This window comes from Erinaceus europaeus, chromosome 11 (assembly GCF_950295315.1).
Source record: "Erinaceus europaeus chromosome 11, mEriEur2.1, whole genome shotgun sequence".
Lineage (NCBI taxonomy): Eukaryota > Metazoa > Chordata > Mammalia > Eulipotyphla > Erinaceidae > Erinaceus > Erinaceus europaeus.
The window spans coordinates 49,947,804-49,973,230 of record NC_080172.1 but is presented as its reverse complement, the minus strand read 5'-3'; the positions used below and the strand labels follow the sequence as shown (position 1 = coordinate 49,973,230).

Below are 25,427 nucleotides of genomic sequence, written 5' to 3'. Positions count from 1 at the left end.
TTTTATTAATGAGAAGATAGGAAAAGGGAAAGAACCAGACATCACGCTGGTACACGTGCTGCCGGGACTGAACCAGGGATCTCATGCTTGAGAGTCCAATGCTTTATCTACTGCACCATCTCCCGGACCACTTTATTTTACTTTTTTAAACCAAAACACTACTCAGCTCTGCCCTATGCTGGTGCCAGGGATTAAACCTGGAAGCCTGAAGCTTCAGGCATGGAACTTTGTGGTATAACCACTATGTTACTCCTTCAGTCTTGGAACCATATTTTTGTTGGGGACAGAGAGACATCACAGCACTGGAGCTTCCCCCAGGACTATAGCACATCCCAAGTGGTGCCAGAGCTAACTTCCTGGCCCAGTAAACAGCTTTTATTAAGCACTTGTGCTAGGCTGGAGGACATGACCCTTCCCACTAATCACACAACAATGCTGTGAGGTAATTGCTACTATTACCTTCATTTTATTGGTAGGGAACAAGTTCTCAGACTCAAGAAATTTGCACCAGGCTTGGGCTTGTGGGTGGTAGGCAGCAGCAAGCCTGCCTAGGCTTGGAATGCCCATCTCCACCCACTCCCCAGCCCCAGCACCAGACAGAAAGGAAGAGCAGGTTCCCAGAGGAGGAAGCTGTGGGCACGCAGCTGCGGAGCACACTGGCCTGTGGCCAGCAGAGGCTGGCTGGGTAAGGAGGGGCAGGAGGATGGGGAGGTAGGCTTCATCTTTGAGGGTCCTTCTCGAAACTATTTCCTCCCTAGCTCACTCCTTCCTTCCTTCCCTCTGCTTTCTTTCTTCCTTTTTTCTTTATTTTTTAATATATATTTATTTCCCTTTTGTTGCCTTTATTTTTTATTATTGTTGTAGTTATTGATGTCATCATTGTTGGATTGGACAGAGAGAAATGGAGAGAGGAGGAGACAGAGAGGGGGAGAGAAAGACAGACACCTGCAGACCTGCTTCACTGCTTGTGAAGCGACCCACCTGCAAGTGAGAAGCAGGGGGCTCGAACCGGGATCCTTACACCTGTCCTTGCACTTTGTGCCATGTGTGCTTAACCCACTGCACTACCACCCAACTCCCCATTTTCTTTATTTCTCTCTTTAAAAAAAAAACAACAATGTTTTAGTATTTGTTTTGAGAGAGAAATGGAGAAGGCCTGCCCCTTGACAAGTCTCAGCCTTGACACCACATCAGAACACAACAAGGAGGCTCATCAGATGGTACAGCCAGGCTATGATGTCTCCTCTCTCGGCCCACTACACCCCTACCATCTGAAGAGGAATCTAAAAGTCAGCTCAGGGGTCCAGGTGGTGGTGCACCTGCTTGAGTGCACAAGGACCTGGGTTCAAACCCCTGGTCCCCATCTGCAGGGGAAAGCTTTACTAGTGGTGAAGCAGGGCTGCAGGTGTCTCTCTACTTCTCTCCCTCTCTATCTCCTCTTTCCCTCTTGATTTCTGGCTCCCTTTATCCGATAAAGATAATAAATTAAATAAAAGCTCTGGAACAAAATAGCACATGCACAAGATCTTGGCACAGGAAAGAAATAAAGGAGGGTTGGGGTCGGGCGGTGGCACAGCGGGTTAAGCGCACGTGGTGCAAAGCGCAAGGACTGGCCTAAGGATCCCGGTTCGAGCCCCCGGCTCCCCACCTGCAGGGGAGTCACTTCACAGGCGGTGAAGCAGGTCTGCAAATGTCTTATCTTTCTCTCCCCCTCTCTGTCTTCCCCTCCTCTATTTCTCTCTGTCCTATCCAACAATGAACAACATCAACAATGGTAATAATAATAACCACAACGAGGCTACAACAACAAGGGCAACAAAAGGGGGAAAAAATGGCCTCCAGGAGCAGTGGATTCATGGTGCAGGCACTGAGCCCAGCAGTAACCCTGGAGGAAAAAAAAAAAGACAGAAAGAAAGGAGGGCAGGCAGTTGTGCACCTGTTGCCATGCATGGGGACCCAGGTTCAAGTTCCAAGCACAAGCAGGGAAGCAGTGCTACAAGTTTCTATTTCTCTCTCCTCCTCTTTTTTTCTTCTTCTTTTAAAAAATATTTTATCAATGAGAGAAGGGGGGGGGGGAGAGAGAGAGAACCAGACATCACTCTGATACATGTGCAGCCAGGGATCGAACTCCAGACCTAATGCTTGAGAGTCCAATACTTTATCCACCGTGCCACCTCCCGGACCACCTCTCTCCCCCTCTCCATTTCTCTCTCTCTCTAAAAAAAAAAAAGTGGTCCGGGAAGTGGCATAGTAGATAAAGCATTGGATTCTCAACCATGAGGTCCTGAGTTTGATCCCCAGGCAGCACATGTACCAGAGTGACGTCTGGTTCTTTTTCTCCTCCTATCTTTCTCATGAATAAATAAAATAAAATAAAATAAAATAAAATAAAATAAAATAAAAAGGAAAATTATAAATAGAGGAAAGAATAAAGGGAAGGACCATCAGAGATCAAGCCAGGGGGCCAGATGGTGGCGCACCTGGTTGAGTACACATTATAATGTGAAAGGACCCAGGTTCGAGTCCCCAGTCCCCACCTGCAGGGGAAATGCTTCATAAATGGTGAAGCAGTGCTGCAGGTGTCTGTCTCTCTATTGCCCCTTTCCCTCTCAATTTCTGGCTGTCTTTATCCAATAAATAAATAATAATAAAGATAAAATAATAAAAAAGAGATCAAGCCAAGGGGAAACAAAGGGGATGTATTAGGGAGATAATATAGAGGTTTTAAGGAAAACAGCTTCCATGTCTGAGGCTCCAAGATCCCACGTTCAATCCCAGCACCACCATAAGCCAGAGTTGAGCAGTGTTCTCTCTGTATTGATCATTAAAATAAAAGATATAGGGCTGGGGAGATAGCATAGTGGTTCTGTAAAAAGGTTTTCATATCTGAGGCTCTGAGGTCCCAGGTTCAATCCCCCAACACCACCATATTCTAGAGCTGAGCTCTGGTTATTCTCTCTCATTAAAATAAAGCATTTTTAGGGTGGGGGTAGATAGCATAATGGTTATACAAACAGACTCTCATGCCTGAGGTTCCAAAATCCCAGGTTCAATCCTCTGCATCCCCATAAACCAGAGCTGAGCAGTGCTCTGGTTAAAAAATAAATAAATAATCAAGCATTTAGAAAAGAGAGTGGTAGACACATAAAGAGAGAAGGCCTGAGTCTGAATGTCAGGGCTGTATTAACCCAGGAAGGATGCCTGGCAGAGGCAGTGTGGTGGCCCACTGGGGAGAGTGTAAAGTTCCTGTAGAGTAATCGGGGCTGCAGGCAGCCTTGCTTTACCTACTCTGGTTCTCAGACTGGAGAAGAGAAATCACCAAGTGCTGGAGGGAAATTGTAGCAGCTGGTCTCAGAGCCCTGGTTCCTGGGATGGGGCCCTGTGCAGGCAGATAGAGCTACACTGTGTATGGAGGGGCAGGGATCAGACACTGGCACCACATAGGAGCACCATGCACAGCACAGGGGAAGCTACATGGTAGTGCAGTGCTGTGGCTTCTCTCTCTCTTCCTTTATGTGAAATAAAAATGGGAAAAATAGAGTGGGTAGGCTGAGATGGTGAGGTCATGTATCCTGGAGGCCCTGGCAACACACACACACACATTTAAATGTTCTTTCAAAGTGCCCTTTGAAAATAAAGCTATAAAACTAAAAGGGAAGAAGGAAATCCATCCAAGGACAAGAAGTGACAAGTGATAGTGTGGAATCGGGCACTCACCAAAAACCAGGGTTCCCCCCACCCCAGCTGCACCACAGCTGGTAAGACAAGCACAGCATAGCGCCGTTCAAGATTGCCCCTTCATTGCAGGAGAGGAAACAGGGGAGCCCAGCAGTGGTGCACACTACCATGTGCAATGATTCGCATTCAAGCCTCTGGTCCCCACCTGCAGAGAAAAAACTTCACAAGCAATGAAGTAGCACTGTGAGCCCCTCTCTCCCCCCACCCCCTCTTTTTCCTCCAGGGCTATCACTGGGGTTCAGTGCCAGCACTATGGATCTATTGCTCCTGGCTTACAGCTAGAGAAGTGGATGCCCTGCAGATAGGGGACAGGGAGGAGGAGGGCCTTGAACTGGGATCCTTGTGTGGCTCCTAGCATTTTGTACTATGTGCACTTAACCGGAGGTGCCACCACACGGCCCTTGGTCACTCTCTTTTTAAAATTTTTTTAAAATTTGTTTTCCCCTTTGTTGCTCTTTTTTTTTTTAATATTTATTTATTCCCTTTAGTTGCCCTTGTTGTTTTATTGTTGTAGCTATTATTGTTGTTGTTGATATAATGGTTGTTGGATAGGACAGAGAGAAATGGAGAGGGGAGACAGGCGAGGGGAGAGAAAGACAGACACCTGCAGACCTGCTTCACCAATTGTGAAGTGACTCCCTTGCAGGTTGGGAGCCGGGGACTCGAACCGGGATCCTTATGCTGGTCTTTGCGCTTAACCCGCTGCTCTACCTCCCGACTCCCCCCCCCCTTTTTTTTGTAGTTATTGTTGTTATTGATGTTGTCGTCGTTAGATAGGACAGAGAGAAATGGAGAGAGGGGAAGACAGAGAGAGGGAGATAGACACCTGCAGACCTGCTCTATCACTCTATCCTTGCAGGTGGGGAGTAGGGGGGATTTGATCCTGGATTTTTGCATTTGGTGATAAGTGTGCTTAACTGGGTGTGCCACCTTTGTCCCCCTCTTTCTCTCTGGCACATGTGCTACTGAGGATCAAACTCAGGACCTCATGCTTAAGAGTCCAGTGCTCTGTCAACTGCGCCACCTCGTGGACCACTCAAATAAATATTTCATTTTTTTTTTTTTTTTTTTTTTTTTAGAAAGAAGAGGAAACAGGCCCAGATGGGCAGTGGCCAGTTCCTTGTCACACTGTAACTTTCTTCCTCTTATTACTCACTCAGTGAGTCACTCATGTTTCCCTGGAGTGATCCTCTGTCCTAGGCGCTGGAGAAATATGTCCACTGGCTTCCAGCTGTAGGCAGAGAACATGAACAAGCTGCAACAGAGAGACTCTTAGTATAACAAAGTGGGGGCTCTGGGAGCATGTCCCTCAAGGGGGACATCTGGGCCAGGGAGACAATACAGCAGCGATGCAACAGACCTTCATGCCTGAGGCTCTGAGGTGCCAGGTTTAATCCCCAGCACCACTATAACCCGAGCTGAGCAGTGTTCTTAAAAAAAAAGAAAAAGGGGGCCTGCTGGTGGCGCACCTGGTTGAGCGCATGTGTTACAATGCACAAGGACCTGAGTTTGAGGCCCTGGTCCCCACCTGCAGGGGGAAAGCTTTACAAGTGGTGAAGCAGAGCCGCAGGTGTCTCTCTGTCTCTCTCCCTCTCTATCACCCCCTTTCCTCTTGATTTCTAGCTGTCTCTATCCAATAAAGATAATAAAAAAAATTAAAAAAAAAAAAGAAAAAAAAAAGCGTGTGTGGCTGGAAGATGGCTCATTTGGCAGAAAGCATATGTTTCCATCCTCGGGGACCCCAGGTTTGAGCCCCTAGTCATCACATGGGAGCGTCTGCAGAGGGAGGCTTCACAAGAGGTGAAGTGCTGTAGTGTCTGTCCTCTTCTAGCTGTCTCTCACTCTGCATCTAAAAGAAGAGGAAAAGATCTTCAAAGTGGTGGAGGCGCTGAGCTGCGGCAATAACCCTGGTAGGGAAAATAGGGACGGGGCATGGAGGAGGGGAGGCCAGGGAGAGAGCATAGTGGTTATGCAAAAAGGTTTTAAAAATATATATTTTAGGGGGCTGGGTGGTAGCACAGCAGGTTAAGTGCACATGTCGCAAAGCACAAGGACCAGCTCAAGAGTCCTGGTTCGAGCCCCCGGCTCCCCACCTGCAGGGGGGTTGCTTCGCAAGTGGTGAAGCAGGTTTGCAGGTGTCTATCTGCCCCCCCCCTTGCCCCCTCTTCTCTTGATTTCTCTCTGTCCTATCCAACAACAACAGCTATAACAACGGTAACAACCACAACAAGGGCAACACCAAGGGCAACAAAATGGGAAAAATAGCCTCTAGGAGCAGCGGATTCGTAGTGCTGGCACTGAGCCCCAGCGATAACCACGAAGGCTATATATCAAATAGAGACAGAAGTTGAGAGGGAAGGGAGAAATAAGAGTGGAAGCGAGAACAAGAGACACCCATAGCCATGCTTCACCACTCATGAACCTCCCCCCCATAGCCTCCGCAGGTGGGGCTTGGGCTTGAACCCTGATCTTTGTGCATTGTAACATGTGCTCTAAGGGGTATGCCACCATCCAGCCCTGCAAATATTTTCATACCTGAGACTCTGAAGTCCTAGTTTCAATCCTTAGCACCACCATAAGTCAGAGCTAAACAGTTCTCTGGTAAATAAATAAGGAACAGTTAAGTTCCAGAGTGTGGTCAGGAAGCCCTCTCAGAGCAAATGCTTCTAAACAGCTCACCTGGACAGTGTGCTGCTTTGCCATGCGAACGACCCAAGTTCAAGCCTGCCCCCACTGCAATGGAGGAAGTTTTGGTGTTCTGCCCTCTCTCCTGTTCCCTCTCTTTGCCTTCAGGGTTATCGCTGGGACTTGGTACGTGCACCATAAATTCACTGCTCCTGGAAGCTATTTTTACCATTTTGTTGCCCTTGTTGTTACTGCTATTATTGTTGCTGTTGTTGGATAGGACAGAAAGAAATGGGGGGGGGGGAGACAGAGGGGGAGAGAAAGATAAGACGCCTGCAGACCTGCTTCACCACTTGTGAAGCAACCACCCTGTAGGTGGGGGACCAGGGGTTCAAACCGGGATCCTTGTGCTGGTCCTTGGTCTTTGTGTGCCACGTGCACTTAACCTGCTGCTTTACTGTCCGCCCTCCCCCACCCCTGGCTCTCTCTGATTACACATTTTTTATTTATTATTGGATAGACAAAGAAAAATTGAGATGGGAATGGGAGATAGAGAGGGAAAGAGACAGAGAGACTTTTGCAGCCCTCCCTCACCACTTGTGAAGCTTTCCCCCTGCAGGTGGGGACCACGGGCTTGAACCAGTGTCCTTGAGCACTGTAATGTCTGTGCTTAACAAGGTGTGCCACCACCTAGCCTCTTGTTTCTGAGCAAGTGAAGTCACAGCAGTGAAGCCCCAGCAAGGACAAATAAACAGTGCTATCAGGAGAATGGAGAGATAGTTCACCAGATAAGGTGCATGCCTTGTGTAACCATAGCCTGGGTCTGAGTTCCTGACGCCACATAGGAGTTATGACGGCAAGTGTTAAGAGGAGGGCAAGTCGTGACAGCAGGTGCCTGCAGACTGTACTGCTCAAAGTGCGCGTGTGTGTGCAGGGGCTGGGGGGGTACAGACCTGGGTGCAGGATGGAGGGGAGCAGGTGGGTTGGGGTGCCATGAGAACCTTCTAGATAACACTGGGGAGCTTGGGGATAGAGACAGGAAGCTGATCTGGCCGGGAGAAGTTTTGAGGACTAAGGACTGGCTGATGGCCCGGAAAGGGAGAGTCAGGAGCCAGCAGAGTACTGGGCTAAGTATCCCAGCAAGTAGGATGGTATTTGCTGTTGTAGACAGTCAAGTCACCAGCATGAATGTAGGGCTGAGGGAAGGAAGTAGAGAAGAGCAAGGTGGACGCAATGGGGGTAAAAGACTGACAGTGGTTGGCAACACTGGGCTTGAAATGTGCCCAGCTAAGCTCACAGTGGCCCGGCAGTAGTTAAGACTCTCAAGCATGAGGCCTGGGGTTCAATCTACAACACTGCATGTGCCAGAGTGATATGCTGGTTCTCTCTTAATAATAAATATTTAGGTGCCAGGGCAGTGGTACACCCAGTTGAATCCACACACACCTTACCTGGGTTCCTGCTCCTGCCTCCCACCTGCAGGGAGGGGACACTTCATGAGTGGTGACGCAGGTCTGCAGGTATCTCTTTCCCCCTCTCATCTCCAGTTTCTCTCTGTCCCACCAATAAAATTGAAAGAAGAAAAAAAAAAAGAAAAACATGGCAGATTTGTCATGTTGGCATTGAGCCTTAGTGATAACTAACCCTGGTAGTAATGAAAACAAAAAAATAATGTTTAAATAAATATCTAAAAAATAAATAGGGAAGTCAGGTGGTAGCGTAGTGGGTTAAGCACACGTGGCGTAAAGCACAAGGACAAGCATAAAGATCCTGGTTTGAGCCCCCGGCTCCCCACCTGCAGGTGTTGGAGAGAGAAATGGAGAGAGGAGGGGAAGACAGAGAGGGAAAGATAGACACCTGCAGACCTGCTTCACCGCCTGTGAAGCGACTCCCCTGAAGGTGGGGACCAGGAGTTTGAACCTAGGTCCGTGTGCACTGTATTGTGTGTATTGAACCACGTATGCCACTGCTTGGCCCCTCTCATTCTTTATAGTGATGATGATTTACCAGCTCTGACTCATGGTGCTGCCACTAATTGAACCTGGAACGCCCGTCACTCTGTCCTAAGTGGTGTCCTAAGCAGCAGGAGGGGCCCTGGAGCACCAACGGAGGAGACAGACTGTGGTGTGGCTAGGCCTCAGTGACCAGCTGGGAGCAGACAGCCTTCTCCCCCACGTGCGGGGTGCCTCCTCAGACTGGGCCAAGGTGGAAGCTTGAGGCGACCACTGAGAAGCCTGGGTAGGAGTCTTGAGCTAGAATGGCTTCAGCCTCCAGGTACTGGCTATAGACGCTCCTCGGAGCGAGCCTGCAGCGTCACCTTGTGGCCACAATATAAAGTCACTTTTCTACCATCAGGCTAGACTTCTGGTTCTAGGCAAGCTGGAGTTTCCCAATGAGTGAACCTCCTGGCCACTTCTGGCACTGTGCTTGGGTCATCCCTCCAGTCACCTTCCTTTGAAATAGACTCCACTCACCCTGCAGAGACTCCAAGCCCACTTGTTCCCCAAAATCTCTATTTTAAAAAATAAATTCAAAAAACTAAAAATAAATAAAAATAAATTCCATTATTGTTTAATATGTTTATTTATAATTTATTATTAGATAGAAATTGAGAGAGAAGGCGGAGATAGAGAGGGGGAGAGACAGAGACATTCACAGCCCTGCTTCACCACTCATGAAGCTTTCCCCCTGCAGGTGGTGACCAGGGGCTTGAACCTGGGTCCCTGTACACTGTAATGTGTGCACTTAACCAGGCACACCACCACCTGGCCTTCCCAAAGTCTCTGTAAACTGCTCCCCAGTTTGCTTCAGTGACTAAATCCTATACCGAAGCCTTCAGGCCCTCATTGTTCAACTCCAGAGTCTGCAGTCAGACAGAGCTACCTTTGAATGGTCTGTGATTTCAGCAAGTTATTTAACCTGAGTTTTAGCAACCCTGTCTCCAGTGTTGGGAGGAAGGCACGCAGGGAATGGCCTCTTCTACTCTCTTTCTGACTTCCTTCCTCTTTCCTGAAACAGAAGGATAGTGGGACTGATGGCACAAGACAGTCACAGAGCCTGAGTGCTCAGAGGCCACTGATAACTGGATGGTGTCACTCATTTAACCAATAATTGGTCTCCTAGCACAGCCAGGACACTTCTGAAAGTGGGCATATGTTCTGTGTCCATGAATTTGCATGCCCTTGACCAGGGAGACAGCACAGTGATTCTGCAAACAACTTCCATGTCTGAAGCCCTGAGATTCCAGATTCAATCCACAACACCACCATAAGCTAGAGTTAAGCAGTGCTCTGGTTAAAAAAAAAAAAAAAAAAAAAAGTGCTCCGGGAGGTGGCGTAGTGGATAAGCCATTGGACTCTCAAGCATGAGGTCCTGATTTCAGTCTCCGACAGCACAAGTACCAGAGTGATGTCTGGCTGGTTCTCTCCTACCTTTCTCATTAATAAATAAATAAAATCATAACATTGGGTGTTGGGCAGTAGTGCAGCAGGTTAAGCACAGGTGGCTCAAAGCGCAAGGACCAGCGTAAGAATTCCGGTTCAAGTCCCCGGCTCCCCACCTGCAGGGGAGTTGCTTCAGAGGCAGTGAAGCAGGTCTACAGGTGTCTGTCTTTCCGTCTTCCCCATCTCTTTCCATTTCTCTCTGTCCTGTCCAAGAACGACAACAATAGTAACTACAATAATAAAACAAGGGCAACAAAAGGGAGTAAATATTAAATAATATATTTTTTAAAGTATTGCTCTACTATCTCATGTTTCAGTGCCTCCTGAACTTGATGTCTGGCACAGAAGGTTCCAGAAAAACCTTTCTGCAACAACCTACCCCAGGGCAAAAGGACAGCCTCCCTACCCAGGCCTGGCTGGCCTGGCAGGCGCCCCTCCCCCAGCCGAAACCAGAGCTGGTGCTGATGGGTGAGGAATCTGGGAACCAACTGTCATAGCTCCAGTGTCACCCGCCTCCTGGACGCCTGGGTCTGGCCCCAAGTCCCAGGGGGGCCCTGGTAGCCAGCTGTCTAGGGGGCGGGAAGGGCAGCCCCACTCCAACCCCTTAGTGCTGCTCTCCCCAGTGGAGAGGGCCTCATAAGTGTCTCTGTCCAGGCCCAAATGCCAGGCTGACCCCACCTCCTCTTCCATCCCTGTGGCTTTCCCAGTGGCCAAGGCTGTTTCACTGTCCCACTTAATCCTGTTTGGCCATGTCCTCTGGGTCCTGTAGGAGAGAGTCTGCCTGTCTTGCTGAGGACAGCAATGAAGTGTAGTATTTTCTGGGTCCAGGCTACAGTTTCAGCCAGTTATCTTCTTTTTCTTCATTGGAATGAATGAGCGGAGTCAGAGAGAAAAAAGGTGGGGCTGCCAGGAAGGTGGTGCAGTGGATAAGATCTCAAGTATGTGGTCTGGAGTTCAATCCCTGGCATCATGTGTGTCAGAGTGATGCTCTGAAGTCTCCAATAAAATCTTTGAAGAAATTATTAAGGGCAGGGGAGATAATAAAATGGTTATGCAAAAAACTTTCATGCCTGAGGCACCAAAGGTCCTAAAATCAATCCCCAGCACCACCACAAGCCAGTGCTCTGGTAAGAAAAAGGGAATAAGAGGAGGAAGAGAAAAAAGAAAGAGAAAGCCCACCTGCAGGAGAAAAAATTTTCAAGTGGTGAAGCAGTGCTACAGGTGTCTCTCTCCCTCCCTCTCCTTTTTTAAAGATCTAAAAAATATATATTATATTTATTTTTTTAAATTATCTTTTAAAAAAAAAATTTATTGGGAGTCGGGCTGTAGTGCAGCGGGTTAAGCACATGTGACGCAAAGCACAAGGACCGGCGTAAGGATCCCGGTTCGAACCCCGGCTCCCCACCTGCAGGGGAGTCGCTTCACAGGCGGTGAAGCAGGTCTGCAGGTGTCTGTCTTTCTCTCCTCCCCTCTGTCGTCCCCTCCTCTCTCCATTTCTCTCTGTCCTATCCAACAATGACATCAATAACAACAATAATAACTACAACAATAAAAACAACAAGGGCAACACAAGGGAATAAATTTTTTAAAAAATTATTTATTTATTTCCTTTTTGTTGCCCTTGTTGTTTTTTATTGTTGTTGTAGCTACTGTTAATGTTGTCGGTGTTGGGTAGGACAGAGAGAAATGGAGAGAGGAGGGAAAGAGAGAGAGGAGAAGAGAAAGACAGACACCTGCAGACCTGCTTCACCACTTGTGAAGCAAACCCCCTGCAGGTGAGGAGCCAGGGGCTTGAACCGGGATCCTTATACCAGTCCAGGCGCTTTGCGCCACATGCGCTAACCCACTGTGCTACTGCCCGACTCCCCTTTAAATTATCTTTATTTATTATACAGGGACAGACAGAAATCAAGAAGGAAGGGGATGATGGGGAGAGAGACACCTGCTGCTTTGCCATCTGTAAAGTTTTCCCCCTGCAGGTGGGGACTGGGGGCTCAAACTGGAGTCCCTGCGCACTGTAACACAAGCACTAAACCAGGTGTGCCACTGCCTAGCCCCTATTATATTTATTTATTGGGTAGAGACAGCCAGAAATTGAGAGGGAAGAGGGGGGAGAGAGAGAGAGAGATACCTGCAGCAATGCTTCACCACTTGCAAAGTTTTCCCTTAGAAGGTAGGGGCTGGGGGACAGAACCTGGGTCTTTGCACACTGTAACGTGTGCACTCAACCAGGTGCGCCACTGCCTGGCCCCCCTCTCTTTCTCTATCTTCCCCTTCCTCTTGATTTTTGACTGCCTCTATCAAATAAAGATAAAAAATTAAAAAAAAAAAAAAAAAGGAAAATGGAAATGCCACCAAGCCACTAAGAGATTCAGCTGGTTAGGACAGATGGACAAGGCATTCTAAGAGGAGGGGAATAGTTGAAATAATTCCAACTGGAACCAGGCAGCTTGCGTCTCCCTCCCTGGCCAGGTTCTGAGGATGGAGCACAGTGGAGGGTGCTGGGTACTTGGTGCGCCCACATCATCATGATGCTCACATCTGCTGAGGGAAGGAACCTGATCCCATTTCAACTGACACAGCCCAACTCTTCCCCTCCCATCCTCCAGTCTTTGTGACAACTCTGGTCACCTTTCCCAAAATGCAGCCCATCCTGTGTATGCACACACACGCACACAGATGCATACACACACATGCACACAGACATACTGAGCTTACAGTCAACTCACAACTTCTTCGGGTCATTTGTCCCTTGTGTGTAAGAGAGAAAGATAAAGAAGACAGAGAGGGTTGGGGTAGATAACGTGAAGATAAGTAAAGAGACTTGTGCCTGAGGCTCCTAAGTCCCAGGTTCAATCTCGCACACCACCAATAAACCAGAGCTAAGCAGTGCTCTGGTTTAAAAAAAAAAATAAAACAGAGAGAAATCCTTTGAACAGGCATTATTTGGGGAGGGGGGCTACCTGTTATGTGTTTGGGGTGCTCCTACCTATCTACCCTACCAAGATGAGAGCTGAGCTATGTGACTAAGGGCATCATCTACAGTGCCTGACACCCTAGGTAGGATTTAGCTATTTGATCAGATTCAGAGCAAAGATGCCCAGCCTGAGTCACCAAGCTCCAACAGGACACCTAAGAAGAGCTAGGCAGCTGCCAGGAACTCAGCTGGGCTATCGTGTCCATTTCAGAGATGAGGAAATGAGGCTAGGCAGTGGATGCCTGCTCCAGGGACTGTGCCTTCCTCTAACACCACCTGGGACACTCCCTCTGAGCTAGGTGTGTGTGTGTGTGTGTGTGTGTGTGTGTGTGTGTGTGTGTGTGTGTGTGTGTGTGTATTTTAATAGCTCACCCAATATGGATTGACCAGGAGGATACACACCATCATATCCTCCCAGGGGAAGACTGTGCCATAAGGCAGAGGTGGGTTGTGGAGGTGCCTATTTTCAAGCGAGATTGTTTAAGGAACATCCTTGGCCCTCAGTGTCACTGTCACCAGGGTGACTCTAGACTGGGCAGACAAGGAGAAAAAGAAGTGCTAGAAAAAGAAGTGCCAGAAGCCTCAGTCACCAACACAAGTGTCAGCGGTGAGAATACAGGTCCATGAAGGATAATAAATGACATAGTGGGGGTTGTATTGTTAAATGGGAAACTGGGGAATGTTATGCATGTACAAACTATTGTATTTACTGTTGAATGTAAAACATTAATTCCCCAATAAAGAAATAAATTTTTTAAAAAAGTATCAGCGGGGGCAGGCGTTCCTTGAACAAAGGAAACCACCAGCTTCAGAGTGCCAAACACACGCTCCCATGGGGACACTCAGTGTGACAGACCCAAGTGTGCCCATACATGAGGCCCCTTCACCTGCTGCCCCCAAGTCTGGAGTCTAGGTCCCAAGCTGGACACACCCGGGAGGCAACCTCTCTTTTTGGGACGCACCACATCCCCCTTCCTGTTCCCAGCTGGCAGCTGGGCCCCCACCACCACACACACACACACACACACACACACACACACACACACACACTTGTTTCTGCCCTTTGTTTTCCTCTTGGTGAAATCCCCAATGCCTCTCTGGTCGTTAACCTCCCATTTTAATTAGCTGAGCACACAGGGAGAAGTATCTAGGGGGGAATCTCCTTTCTCAGGGACAGGGAGGCTAGAGCCAGCTGGTGACAAAAGTGTGAGGCTCACAATAAGTCCCCTGCAACTGTCTGCTCCTTCTAGTAGCTTGAGAAGCAGTCACTTGGTCCACAGAGTAGGAACCTGCCCCTCCACCTGCCCAGCCCCAGAACCACAGCACTCCAATCCAGACTCCTGGGACAGAGAAGGGTCAAGGGGCAGCAGAGATCTAACTCTTCTTCTCTCAACTCGGTTCTGGTGTCCAGCTCCACAGTGCTCCTCTTCAGTTATATTTCTGATGGGGTAGGGGCTTCCCATCTCAGGCCCAGTGTCCTGCCACGTTCCCCCCACGCCTCCCACCCCCAATCTCCCTCTGGCTGCAGATTTACTCCTTCCAGGAATTAACCTGAGCCGCCTGATTGAGAGGCTCAGCCACTGGCAGTCTAGGAGATCACCCCACCGCTCCCTGCTCCTTACACATTGGCTCAGACTTGCGGTTTCCAAGATACCCCGAGTGGGGAACACCTTTCCCCATGCAGCTCAAATGTCCAAAATCATAAAAGCATCTGGGGAAATCGTCATCATAATCGCATCGGGGCAATTCTTATTAAAGTCTGATCTCGAGCCTGCAAGCTGTCTGCCCTCCTTTCTCCTCCTGGGAAAGATACAAGAAAGGGGGGGGGGGAGTGACCAAAGAAATGTTGACAATTTGGGATAAAGGAAGAAAAAAAGAAGGCAGTGCATCGCAGCCTCCCCCTACCCCGGCCTCCAACTTTCTCTAAAAGAGCCCGGTTATTCGGTTTGAGTGCCTCCACACAAACCTACTTTTACTTTCACCAAGTTTGCAGAGTCGAAGGAATCGAGCTCACAGGATCGAGTGGAGGAGAGGGGAACGCAATACGACGACGGCGGAGGCTAAAGCACAGGGTCCAGGCCCGCAGAAAGTCTCCCCTGGTGCGCCCGAACTCCGTGGTTCTCACCGAAACTGGTGCCAGGCTTCGCCTCTCAAGCCTCCCCGGCCTCCCCCGCGCTCGGCCCCTCCCCACTTCTCTCGACTTCCTTCACCCTCACCAAGCAGCACCCCTCTAGAGGTCAAAAGGACTGGGGCTAACTCACCTCCCAACCGGCGCCTTTCAGATCCCCGAGACGGGGCGGGAAGGGGTGCGGGAGGCGCGGTGGTGCCCTGCGGGAGGCTGCAAGGCACTCCGTCCTTCGCCAGGGGCACCCCATCCCGGCCCCGCGGGGCGCACAGCGGGCTGCTCCACGCATCGCGGCTGCGGGCTTTGTCTGCTCTGCGGCGCCCGGCGTGCGGGATGGCCTCCGGGGCGGGGCGGGGCGGGACAGCGCGGGGGACACCCCCCACCCTCGAGCCCGCATTACCTTCAGAAAGGGGACCAAGACGCCGGGCCCGGGAGGAAACGCGCTCCGGGAGCCTGAACCCCCACCCTTCGCGCCCCCTGTGCGGGAAGCCCTGCAGCGCCCCGGCCCGCCCGCGCCCCGCTGGACCGGACAAGCCCAGCCTCCGCAGCCGCCCCGCCTCCTCCGGGAAGCCGCGCCCGCGCCTCCTCCGCCTGGAACTACAAGTCCCGGCATACCCCGGGCCCGGCGCGCCCCCCGCCCGTCAGTTCCATGCTGCTCCATCCAGTTCATTTAAAACAAAAGAGTTTGAGCGCTGGAAGGGGCAGGGCTATAGTGGGGGCCGCCGAGCGCGGCTCCGGGACTGGGGCTCGGCGCGGGGGCCGGCGGGAGGCGTCGGGACAGCGGGGTCCGCGAGACCCCCGGGTCCCGGGCGGCAGGGGTGGGGGCAGAAAGCCCGCAGCCCCCCGCCCCCCGGCACCCCGGGAGAGGACGGGAGGTTTGCTTTCTGGGTTCCGCTGCTCCGTACCCCCACCCCCACCCCGGGGGCTGGGGCCAGGGGAGTCGGGTTACAGGGTGTTTGGGGAGGGGGGCTTGAGGGGAGGGTCTATCTTTCTATCTCGCTTTCTCCCCCCCTCCCCAGTTCTTTGTTCCCCCTCCCCACACACCCCCTCCTCGCCTCTCCCCTCCCCTCCTCTCTCTTTTCCCTTCCACCACCTCTCTCTCTCTCTCCCCCAGCTTTTGTTTCGCCATGCCTAGTCTAGTGGTGTCTGGAATAATGGAAAGAAATGGGGGCTTTGGAGAACTAGGGTGTTTCGGGGGAAGCGCTAAGGACCGCGGGCTGCTGGAAGACGAGCGCGCCCTTCAGCTGGCTCTCGATCAACTCTGCCTCCTGGGTTTGGGGGAGCCCCCCGCCCCCACAGCGGGCGAGGACGGGGGAGGTGGGGGGGGCGGCGCCCCCGCGCAGCCGGCCGCCCCCCCGCAGCCGGCCCCGCCGCCGCCGCCCGCGGCGCCCCCGGCGGCCCCGACGACGGCCCCCGCGGCGCAGACGCCCCAGCCCCCCGCCGCCCCCAAAGGGGCCAGCGACGCCAAGCTCTGCGCGCTCTACAAAGAGGCCGAGCTGCGACTCAAGGGCAGCAGCAACACCACCGAGTGCGTCCCGGTGCCCACCTCCGAGCACGTGGCCGAGATCGTGGGCAGACAAGGTAAGCCAGGCCGCGGAGTGGGGGCCCGTCCCGAGCGCGCAAAGTTCCCGCTGCCGCCCCCACCCCGCGCCTCGGGCTCTGCCCCGCGCCCACAAAGGCGGACCCGCCCCCTCCCCTGGTTTCCAAGTGCCACAAAGTTCCCCGTCGCCCCCGGCCAGGCCCGCTCTCCGGATCCTGCCTCCGCCCGGACTCCGTCCGGAGACAAAGAAATATCCTCCCGGAGGAGCTGGGGAGGGGCGGGGGGCCGGCCTCCGATCGGGGAGGCTGTCCGGAGGGGGTGTCCGCAGCGCGCCCGGAAGACGGGCGGGGTGTGGACAGAGTTGCTCCGAAGCCCCCGCTCCCGGGTCTGCTGGTGGTTTGGGGAGGGGTCGCCCGGGCCCCCAGAGTTGCAGACTTTGGGGAGAGACCCGGCGGGGAAGCCAGACCGAGTAGCTCGCTGTCTCTTTGTTGGGCTGAGTGTCGGAATGGAAGGGGGTGTGGCTCCAAGGAGGGTCCCGCACGAGGGAGGGGGGCTACCGCGAGGAGGGAGTGTTGCGGTCACCCACCCGCGGAAGTTTGGAGGTTCTGTGCGGTCTGGGGAAGGGGACGCCTGCGGGGAGCGCCGCAGCCGGTGCGGACCCCTCCTGCCGGCGCTGGGGCTTTTGTTCTGGGTTGGCCAGGGGCAGAGGCCTGGGGAGGGGTCTCTGGTGCTGAGAGTAGACCCGGGCCGGCAGACAGGCGGCGCGGGGGGGGGGGGGGCTGCTGGGAGTCTGCTGGGGGCCGAGTCCCTCACCTGCAGATTGGGTGGAGGGCGTGTGTCTGGGTGTGGGGGTACAGCAGCGATGGGGGGTGCTGACACCACACCCTCCAGCTCCAGCATCCCAGGGCCAGCGTGGGTGGCAGCACTGCCCAGTGTCCACACGTAGCCCATCTCCGAGCAGACCCAGTCCTCTCCGACTCCCCAAGGGGGGGGGGCCGGCATTGGAAGGTTGCTAGGGGGCCAAGCAGGGGAGGTGCAAGGTGGGGGAGGAGCAGGGGAGGAGCTGTCCCGCGACGGGGAACAATGGAGGAGTTGCTTTCTGCACGGGAGTGCTGGGGGAGGCGACAGGGGACTGGGGAGGAAGGGGTGAGGGTAGGAGGGTTGCTGCTCCTCTGCACCTCTTATTACACCCTGGATGCAGGAGTTGGGGGGGGGGGGTCCTGCGGGAAGATCCAGAGTGGAGATGGGGAAGATGCCTCACCCCTGCACAGCTTCTCCCCCCATCTCTTGAGGTGTCTGCTTTCCAAAGTTGGGTTTCCTCTTGTTACCAGAAACTAGGGGGACCCAGAGCACCGGGACTGGGTGGGGATGGGCGCTTATATCTCTTCTTGGGTGTGGGGGTGGTCTTGGGAGACACAGGAATTTCATGGGCTTGTTCTTTCCTCTTCTGACTCTGCTTGAGATGGGCCCCTTATAAAGGAGGGGTTTCTCTGGTACCAAGAAGCCTCCCCAGGCTCCTTAAGTCTGTGGAAGTACTTCCTCGGGTCTGACCATCTTGCTGCAGTGTCAGTGCTCCCTTTTGACCTCTAGAAAGGTGAAGCCCTCAGGGTCTCACCTTCTAGAGCTTTCTGAAAAGCTGTGAAGCCCAGGCTCAGATCCACTTCATGCTTATACCTTCAGCCTGACCTCTTAAGCCTTGGCCTGTCTGAATCCCAGCCCCTCCCTAGGGAACACTCTATCTCTCTCTCTCTCAAGTTTATGGTTCTTAAACTTAGAGCTGAAATAGATTTGGATGTGAGGAAGTGGGGGTGGGGGGACATGCTGTGCCTCCAGCTCCCAGCCTTGATCATAGCCATCGATGGTGTGGGCTGGACAACAGATAGGCTCTCACCTGTGGGGTTTGGGGGGAACTGAAGAGCATACCAGGAGTCAGCTCTCCAGGCTGAGGTCTCCTGAAGGTGAGAATCCCCTCTACTCCCACCACTATCACCCCCTGCCACTCCCCCCCCCCCCTACACACACACACACACACACACACACACACACACACACACACACCAGAGGAGAAGCCATCTGGAGCAAGGGAAGGAGAGGGGAGAGGATGAGCTCACCTCAGGCATGTGCTTGGAGAGCTGGAGAGTCTTTGGAAAGAGCCTGGGCTTTATGGGACCCCTTCCCCCCACAGTGTGGTGGTGGGGTGCCAGGAGAAGAGAGGGGAAGATGTTGTATGTGAGTCCAGGCAAAAGTTGGAAGCAAGTGTAGGAATGTGCTATCCGACTGGTAGGGGTGATAGGAAGGGAGAGTGGGGTACAGGGAGTTGAGTCACAGGGAACCTGTGAAAGTGTACAGGGGCTCTGAGGACAGGAGAAGGGAGAGACTTGTCTAATTAGCAGGAGGTCTGCCCTCCAACCACCCTAGTACCCCCACTTTTCCCTTCCCACTTTTCCCTTTGTCTGTCTTTGTCTCAGCCCTTTCTGCTTTCTCTTCCTGCCTCTACTTAGCCACCCAGCTTTAACCATTCCAGTGCTACAAGTCTTGGAGGCCTTGTCTCTTCCCTGTCTGGGCCCCCCTAACCCACCACAGAGCTGCTGTCCCCAGGGTCAGTGTGGCAGGAATGTCCCCACACATCCTTACCTTTATCTTCATGCCCCCCCCTTCCCAGCCCCCATACTCCACCAGTTGCTGCAAACTTGCAAAGGATTTGGGGTCCTCTGGGAGGTACTACTGGGACATTAAGTGGAGTCCTAGTCTCTGGGTAGGTCAGATGAGAGGGTGCCTTTTAATGAAAGAGGGGTTCAGGAGTGGGTTGTGGGGTTACTGAGTGATTTGGGGGTTCTATGGAAAGACCAGGGCCAGTGGCTGAAAGGAGGAGTAGTAAGTGATTGGGAAGCTTGTGCCAGGAATCAGAGAAAGTAAGTGAGATAGATGTATGTGGTATGTGTGGAGGCCAGTTAGGGCCACTAGCTGTCTGGTAGGTGAATATGTCAAGGATTGAATGAATGTGAAGGGCCCTGAACGGAATGTCCCATCTGTATCTTTTGAAGTCTGCAGCTGATTGGTACAGTTGGGTGAATTTGAGATGGTGTGCAGTGTTCAGGTCCGGGGAGATGGGGTGGGGTGGATGTTGTTCAGTGGGGCTCCTGGGTCGGGATAGGGAGACTGAGGCTGGCCTGTGAGTTTCCTTCTCTCTCCCCTCTCGTACCCCGCCTCAGGCTGCAAGATTAAGGCTTTGCGGGCCAAGACCAACACCTACATCAAGACCCCAGTGCGGGGCGAGGAGCCTGTGTTCATGGTGACAGGGCGGCGGGAGGATGTGGCCACGGCCCGCCGGGAGATCATCTCGGCCGCAGAGCACTTCTCCATGATCCGCGCATCCCGCAACAAATCAGGCGCAGCCTTCGGGGTAGCTCCGGCACTGCCTGGCCAGGTGACCATCCGGGTGCGGGTGCCCTACCGCGTAGTGGGGCTGGTAGTGGGCCCCAAGGGGGCCACCATCAAGCGGATCCAGCAGCAGACCAACACGTACATCATCACGCCCAGCCGCGACCGCGACCCTGTGTTCGAGATCACTGGCGCCCCGGGCAACGTGGAGCGAGCGCGGGAGGAGATTGAGACGCACATCGCCGTGCGCACGGGCAAGATCCTCGACTACAACAACGAGAACGACTTCCTGGCTGCCAGCCCCGACGCCGCGGCTGCTGGCTTGGACAGCCGCTACTCTGAAGCCTGGCGGGTGCACCCTCCCGGCTGCAAGCCCCTGTCCACCTTCCGCCAGAACAGCCTGGGCTGCATCGGCGAGTGCGGTGTGGACTCAGCCTTTGAGGCCCCGCGCCTGGGTGAGCAGGCCGGTGACTTTGGCTACGGCGGCTACCTGTTCCCGGGCTATGGCATGGGCAAGCAGGACGTGTACTACGGGGTGGCAGCGGAGAGCAGCCCCCCGCTCTGGGCGGCCGGCCAGGAGAATGCCGCGCCGGCCTCGGTGCTTTTCTCCTCCGCCTCCTCCTCTTCCTCTTCTTCCGCCAAGGCCCGCACCGCCGGGCCACCAGGGGCGCACCGCTCTCCAGCCTCCGCAGCTGGGGCCTCCTCCTCCGCTGCTGCCGGGCCAGAGCTGGCAGGGCTGCCCCGACGCCCGCCCGCAGAGCCGCTGCAGGCCTTCTCCAAACTGGGGGGCGGCGGGCTGCGGAGCCCCGGCAGTGGGCGGGACTGCATGGTGTGCTTCGAGAGTGAGGTGACCGCTGCCCTGGTCCCCTGTGGACACAACTTGTTCTGCATGGAGTGCGCTGTGCGCATCTGCGAGAGGACGGAGCCCGAGTGTCCCGTCTGCCACATCACTGCCACTCAAGCCATCCGAATATTCTCCTAGGCACCCCCCCATGGGTGGGTGGGTGGGGACCTTTGGGAAAGCAGCGATTGATCCGATGATCAAGGGGGGGAGGGCCCAGTGCTTAGAGACCCTCGTTCTTTGGGGTGGGGGGTGGGGGCTGAATCTCTTGTCTAAGAAAGGTTGGGAAGGGGGCCCGGACTGGAAATTTTACTAAGAGTTTACAACTCTGATACCTCAACACACCCTTAAATCTGGAAGCAGCTAAGGAAAGGAAAAAAGGAACTTGTTTTTTTTTTTTCAGAGGCATCCTGACCCTGCCCCTCCCCCCCCCCCAATCTGTGTGTCCCTCTGCCCCTCTCTCAGTGGAGGGGATGGGGCTCTGTTCAAGCCCTGACCTCTGACCTCCCAGTATGAGTGACCCCATAGCCCCTCACCCCATATCCTGTTTGGGAATCTGCTCTTGGCTTTCCAACAGTATAAGGGAATTGGGGGCAGGGACACTTGTGAGCAGATAAAGGGCTCAGAACTAATGTGTCCTAACAAAGCTGGGCTGGAAGAATGGGGGTGATTGCTTCCTTCAGTTGTACCCCCTTCTCCCTCCTCAGCCATCTGCTTTTCCTTGCCCTCAGCTCTAGGCTGAGCTTCCCCGCTGGTGGCTAGTGGCTGGTGGCTGTCAACCCCAGCCCTGACTTGCTCTTGTTCTTCTCTACCCCCCACCTCCCTCCTGCCTCTTCCTGCCCAGCTTTGAGGACACTGCCCCTCTACACCCCCAAGTCCTCCCCTAGAATCTGGAGGCCTTTTCCCACTCCTCCAAAGAAACACCTCAAATTCTTGATGGAATGTATCCCCTTTCTGGGGACCCTTATTGGGGTACACAAAGCGTCAGGCCCCCAACCTTTGTCATCCTTGGGCATTATATATGGGGAGCAGTGTTTGAGCTTCCCTGGGGAGAGTGTCTGCTCTTCCAAGGGGCAGGGAAGGGCTCCTCCCCACCACCCAGTACCCCCCCTCCTGTACAAATCATGAAGCCCTGTCCCTCCCACTGTGGCTGTGGAGAGAGGCCAGGGCAGAGCAGGATTGGGCTGCAGTGGGGCCTGTTCTGGGAACCATGTATTGTGACAGGACTTCCACCCCCCTTTACTGCTCCCCTGCCCTTCGTCTGGGACTGCCACCAGCCTCCTGGTTCCGCTGGCCGGGCCATGGGGGGGTGGGGTCCTCTGGAGGGGGGTCAGGTCCCAGGAAATTCTTGTATATAGTGAAGTGGGACTTTTTCCTGAGTGATCTCTGAGCATCAAGCTCTTGAGTCCCATTCTTCCTGGATAGAGAGAGGGGGTGCAGGGGCACTCAGTTTCTCTCCTTTATTCCTGTCAGGAATTAACTCACCTCTCCTCAGCCTTCCCCTGCAGACCACCAGCCAGGGTGGGAAAGAAAGGGGGTCACAGCCTGTGACAGCTTCCCTTCTTCCTGCCCATCTGAGCCATCCTGAGATGTCTGTACTATAGAAACCAAACCAAATGTGAGGGGTGGGCGGGAGGAAGGGATGTCTGTCTGTCCACCCCTCCCCCTCTCCACTCCTTCCCCCCAAAGGCAGAAGACTGTTACACTTAAGGGGGCTCGGAAAATCCTATCCCCCCATAACCGATCGAGCCCGACCTACAAATAAATGCAAAAAGCACGCCTAGTGAGAAGCAAAATAGAGAGGGAGCAACATAGGCGACCAACGCGAAAGGAGAGAGAGAAAAAAAAAAAAAGCAAAAAAAAGCAGTTCTTTATAATTTAATATTCTATTTTAATAAAGGCGTTTATTACCGTATAAATGTAGCAAAGAAACCTGGGCTAATATGAAAAAAAGACTTTTTATTAGGTAATTTATTATATGAAAAGGATATTTTATTTTATGATAAAGTGATCCTTAAAAAAATAAAAAAACTTTAGAAGGTTTAGAATATATGTAGGGAGAGAAGAAGAAAAAATACATTTGTATTCAGAGTTAAATCTTAAAAAAAAAAAGTGTTTTTAATATATGTTCGGGTTTACGTTCCTTTTTTTCCCCCATGTTTTTTTGGGGAGGAATGTCATTTGCTTTGGGGAGGGGGGAGGAGCAACCTGGATGGTGGGGAGAGGGTTTGGGGAGTCTGGTCCCTCTGGGGCCCCAACTAGTAGATTGGATTTCACTCCACGGCTTCCCCCCTCCCCCTTACCCCCTCCCCCTGAGGGAGCTGCAGAGCCAAACAAAGAAAGGGATTAATGAGAAAGAAAAACGACCGATGGGAGGACTGAGGATCCTGGGGTGTCCTCCCTCCCGCTGCCCTTTCCCAGGGGTTAGTGAGGCACTTAGTCCAAAACTGAGGTCCAGTCCAGTTCACCCCATCCCGCCAGTTAGCGGGAGCCCTCAGAGAGGTATGAGATTTAAGAGAAATCTTTTTTTTAACCAAAAAAAAAAAAGAAAGAAAGAAAAAGAAACCAAGGGGTTTAAAAGAAGAGAATACTACAAAATAATAATTATTAATAATAATAATTCAAATTTATTTCATATAATCCTAGAGAAAAAAGAATTACTAGTTACTTAGTAGATGATATTCAGATAGCTTAAAGTTAAGTAGCGCCAGGGCCCTTGGGTCCAGTAGAATGTATAAAAAGTAAGGAAAAGAAAATAGAGGCAGGAAGTGGCCCCAGGAGTAACTGGGGGTGGGAGGTGAGGGCAGGTCTCTAAGGCTGGGAGCTTCTGGTTTTCGTGGAGTAGGAGCCAGAAATCCTTGAGTTTATAAATTGAAGGACAAAGCTGAGCCGGTGAGATGGGCTGGAGGGCAGCAGAAGGGACTTGCTTCTACCCCAGTACCTGGGGCAGTGGCTCTTCCTCATCTGATGGCTCCCTGTCTCACTTCCAAGTGCCCTGTCTTCTCTTGAAGTGAGTGGGGGGTCCTACTAATTCCTAAGTCAGCTTCTCCCAGTTCCAGCTTAAGGAAGTTCTTGAAAATGGGACCTTGGAGTGATTCAGAGTCCAGGACTGTTCCCACCCAATGTCACACTAGTTCACCTTTTGGCCTCCAGGGCAGTGAGAGACGATCCTTCTCAAGCTGCTCCTGAGCTTAACAAGTTTGCAAAGTGCTTTATGGTCTCATCCAATCCACACTCCAAGGACTTCCACCCATCTGGTGCCCTGGACCCAAACCATCCACTCCAGTCTACATCTGTGTGCACTCCCTCTCCCTGCTCCTCAAATCGAAGGCCTGTCTTTTGCAAGTGAGGCATCAGCTACTTTTTGAAAGCACTTGCCCTCTATCCACTCCAATTTGCAGCTAGGTGGACCCCTCCCTCCTGTGTGAGTGCTTGGGGATCTCCCTGGGCTCCCCACCACCCCCTCCCCACCCAGTGACACTAAAAGCCCTTCCTGGGTCCCAGACCCCAAACATATCACCCTTGCCCCCCAACTGATTCTTCTTGCCCATCATGGGACAGATACCCCCGTTTTTGTCCTAGAGACCCCCGCTAGTTTGGGAAGGTAGCATCTGAGCTGGGGAGGGCTCAAGGGGGTGGGGTGGGGTTGGGTGGGTGGGGGAGACAGCCCTGGGGCAGGGGGTGGTCTCCCCACTGTAGAAAGTAGAGTAGGATTGTGGTCAGACTTAATTTGAGGCATCTAGGGACAAGTACAAATCCACCAAGAGGAAAGAAAGAAAACAAAAACCATTTTAAATGTTCAGCAAAATGAAGGCGGGAAACAGCGGACCCCCAAGTAATCATGGCAGAACCATGTTGCACAAAACACAGAAACCAAGAAGGGGGAGGGTTAATGTATTAAATGTGCTATTAAGAACTTAATTTTATTAAAAGTATTATTACTTAAGGCTCTGACTCTTCCATCTGCATGTTAGCTGGAAGCTTCCCCAGTGGATGGTAGAGGGATTATAGCTGGGGGGGTTCTGGTATGATTTGGGGGTATTCATGTTTACCACACAGGAGTGGGTGTCCCCACCTCACAGCACCTGCTCCCTATAGCTTGCTCATTGCTTGAATCTCCCAAGCACTCAGTACTGTCTCCTCATCACTCCCTGCTACTCCTTGGGAATGCTATTGGATCCCACTTCTACCTGGCCTCCTAGGCTCAAGAAGGAACGGACAGGGAGTCGGGCTGTAGCACAGCGGATTAAGCGCAGGTGGCGCAAAGCACAAGGACCAGCATAAGGATCCCGGTTCGAACCCTGGCTCCCCACCTGCAGGGGAGTCGCTTCACAGGCGGTGAAGCAGGTCTGCAGGTGTCTATCTTTCTCTCCTCCTCTCTGTCTTCCCCTCCTCTCTCCATTTCTCTCTGTCCTATCCAACAATGACAACAACAATAATAACTACAACAATAAAACAACAAGGGCAACAAAAGGGAATAAATAAAATATTTAAAAAAAGAAGGAACAGACAGAAGTGAGAGACCCTTCTCATGATGACTGCTCCCAGCAGACTCATTTAGTCCCACATACCCCCTTTTCTTTGGAATCTGGTAGAAAAGATGGCTCTCCCATTGCCCAGATTTCCCAGTGCACACAGACATATGCCCCTTCCCTCAAATCTCTCCCCTGCCTCTTCCCCTCACCCTGGCATTGGTGTGACCTCAGCTCTTGGCACCAAGACCCTGGGCACCAGATGGCGGCCGACCATGGCTTTCT

General features: G+C 52.6%; 2 protein-coding genes and 1 long non-coding RNA gene across 3 annotated transcripts in view; 2 read left to right on the top strand and 1 right to left on the bottom strand.

Annotated features, from left to right (window-relative positions):
* LMNA (lamin A/C) overlaps window positions 1–15,424 on the bottom strand; it is a 68,001-nt gene extending 52,577 nt beyond the window's left edge. Inside the window, 1 exon segment of the mRNA XM_007535439.3 lies at window positions 15,309–15,424. The gene's annotated coding sequence lies outside the window, so the exon portion shown is untranslated.
* Window positions 8–5,186, top strand: LOC132541344 (uncharacterized). Its single transcript, XR_009552528.1, has 2 exons — window positions 8–685; window positions 4,818–5,186. It is a non-coding gene; the product is annotated as an uncharacterized LOC132541344 (long non-coding RNA).
* Window positions 15,425–15,602: 178 nt separating the features above from the next.
* Window positions 15,603–23,221, top strand: MEX3A (mex-3 RNA binding family member A). The gene is made up of 2 exons (XM_060201610.1): window positions 15,603–16,489; window positions 19,661–23,221. The coding sequence occupies exons 1-2, from the start codon at window positions 16,036–16,038 to the stop codon at window positions 20,809–20,811; spliced, it is 1,605 nt and encodes a 534-aa protein (XP_060057593.1). The 5' UTR covers window positions 15,603–16,035; the 3' UTR covers window positions 20,812–23,221.
* Window positions 23,222–25,427: the final 2,206 nt, after the last annotated feature.